Below are 2,621 nucleotides of genomic sequence, written 5' to 3'. Positions count from 1 at the left end.
AAATACCGTTTTCCACGTTAAACTGCGAAATGTGCCATGCTTTATAATGTGGTAAACGTGAAATGTGGCTGGTAAGTAGTTGAAAGGGCGTGTAAAGAGGTCACTAGTGTGCACGTTCTTACGGGCTGATGTGCGGAACGATGCGATTTCCCAACACTTTCGCTTCTGGCACTTACAACGTTTACCACTTTTAGTCCTCTATTCTTAACCCACTTAATCAACAAGGTTGGAAAGTAATTGCTATGAAATTGTCACGAACATTTCTTGGTTGTAATCAATACACTTACTTTCAACAATGGTATTGTTACACTCAGGAGTATCTATAACTCTACATCAAGTTCGTGCCAGTCAGGATTTGTAAGTGACATGATTCTTTCCCATATCTAGGAGGGGATGTTGCCTATGATACGTCATGCTCAAACTTGTCCCTCGATCTCATTACTGAAATTTCCATATCTTACAAGATGATGTCTCTGTCATCTCTCTTTCTTACTTTTATTACTCTGGGTGTAAGGGGTGACCTCTTCGGAACGCACACTCGACTACATTGTTGCACACTAACGAGGGTCTTTCGGCTGTACCTGCGGCCATGATAATCCTTTGTATGAACTGTGTTGTGTTGTCTACATGTGTTTGTAAAGCTTAACGCCCACTGAGGCGCGAAAAAACGCAGACAGAACGCAAAAGAAGTTCTGTTGCCGCATTTCCCCGTGTCTCAGTGGGCGTTTAGTTTAAAATTGTCCCTTCATTTTGTATCTCATTGTATCATTATTCATCAGTATTTTGCTGAAAAGCAATGACAAATAACCTAATTCAACTTTATTAATGCTATTCGAGAAAGTATAAAAGAAATTCGAACTCTGTTTTTAATTTCTAATTATATGATTTCTTACATAAATATGTAGTATCAATTAATCATATTCCAAATGAAATATATTATGTGGATGGAGAGAAACAGAATTGTTATAATTGGTATTTTTGATTTGTTGTTATTCTATGTTCACCTATTGTAATTTGAGCAAGAGCTCTGTTACAGGTGATAAATAAATAAATACTATTTTGTTGATATTTCTTACAGGTACTCTTAGCTCTTTTTGCCTTGGTTGCGACAGCCAGAGCTGAAGAGGAGGAGCAAAAGAGCGCCGAAGGAAACCGCCATGGGAAGAGAGGAGTATCTGGATTGGGTGGCTTCGGAGAAGGCCATGGAGGTGGTTTCGGAGGAGGCCACGGAGGAGGAGGTGGTGGTGGTTTCGGAGGAGGCGACGGAGATTTCGGAGGTGGCGCAGGAGGCGGAGGTGGTGGGGGCGTCGACCTGGGTGGCGGAGGCCCCAACATAGTCACCGTCACGAGGAACGTTCCTGTTCCAGTGGGCCAACCCGTTCCCTACACGGTCGAGAGGAGAGTCCCGGTGTTCATTCCCGTTCAGATACCCGTGGCAGTCGACAGACCGTACACCGTCTACGTTCCAAAGCCGTACCCTGTTCCAGTGTCCAAAGCGGTCCCTGTTCCGGTGGAGAGAAAGGTCCCTTATCCCGTTTCCAAACCGTATCCCGTCTCCATCGTGAAGGCCGTGGGAGTCCCCGTGTCCAAACCTTATCCTGTCTCCGTGCCGAAACCCATCCACGTCCCTGTGGGAGTCCCACACCCCGTGCACGTCCCTCAGCCGATCGTTGTTCCCGGAGGAGGCGGAGGCAATGGAGGAGGCAACGGAGGAGGCAACGGAGGAGGTTTCGGAGGAAGCCACGGAGGAGGCTTCGGAGGAGGACACGGAATCGGAGGAGGCTACAAGCACTAATCGCATAGGTAAATATTAAGCAATAGAAGACATAATATATGGACGGGTAAAAGTTACAGTGGTGTAAGTCACTTTGTAAAAAAAGCAAAGAGTCTGACTCACAGCACTTTGCTGATCAACACAACAGCTGTTTCCTTTATTACTAGAACTTGAAATGTCATCTGTAGCAAGTTGAATGAATCTCTGACATACTCCAAGTTTTCTGTTCACAGATTGACTTATCGCGCTCTGGTTTCTGTGTCTAAGTATTTTCTTTACAAAGTGAATATATATATATATATTACTATAACTGTTGGGTTATACACACAGACAACTAAATGCTTGAAATCTGTTTGATGCACTAAAGTGTGTTTTTAGCCTTTGCCAGGACTCAGGTTTCCAGTTTGATGCATTCTTGTTTATCACTTGTTTATTATACTGGGTGGTCCAAAAGTCCCGGAACGGTCACATATCGTGAGAAATACACATCGAATCGGAAAACGAAAACAGGAAAAGAAAGTGAAAAGTGAAAAATTTCACAAGACCCAAAAAAATTTAATAGGAACGCTCTGCCCCAAATTGAGCTAGAGTGAAAGCGATTGCAGATTCGGAATCTGCACGTCAAGACCTTTCAATAGAGTATATGGAAAGAGGGGGGAGGGGGGTGTCTAATTTTCCTGATTCCTCCTTGAAAATTTAAAATCACCATATCTCCGTTCCTAATTGAGCTAGGAGGATGGTTGATAGCTCGTTGGACTCGGAATGAAGTCCTCTCTCCGATTCTACAATACAAAATGGGGATTTCCATTTAAAATTTCACAGTTGCCCCACCCCCAGGGGGCGGGGG

The 2,621-nt window shown here is 44.0% G+C and overlaps 1 protein-coding gene across 1 annotated transcript; it reads left to right on the top strand.

Annotated features, from left to right (window-relative positions):
• Window positions 1-1,078: 1,078 nt before the first annotated feature.
• On the top strand, window positions 1,079-1,795 carry LOC145983582 (uncharacterized; the record flags this gene model as incomplete). Its single annotated transcript, XM_083116649.1, has 1 exon — window positions 1,079-1,795. A coding segment is annotated over one exon (717 nt), but the record flags the coding sequence as incomplete, so codon positions are not given.
• Between the last annotated feature and the right edge of the window lie 826 nt (window positions 1,796-2,621).

Source organism: Lepisma saccharinum, unplaced genomic scaffold, assembly GCF_977018435.1.
Source record: "Lepisma saccharinum unplaced genomic scaffold, izLepSacc3.1 HAP1_SCAFFOLD_1334, whole genome shotgun sequence".
Classification (NCBI taxonomy): domain Eukaryota; kingdom Metazoa; phylum Arthropoda; class Insecta; order Zygentoma; family Lepismatidae; genus Lepisma; species Lepisma saccharinum.
This window is presented reverse-complemented; position numbering and strand designations above follow the sequence as displayed.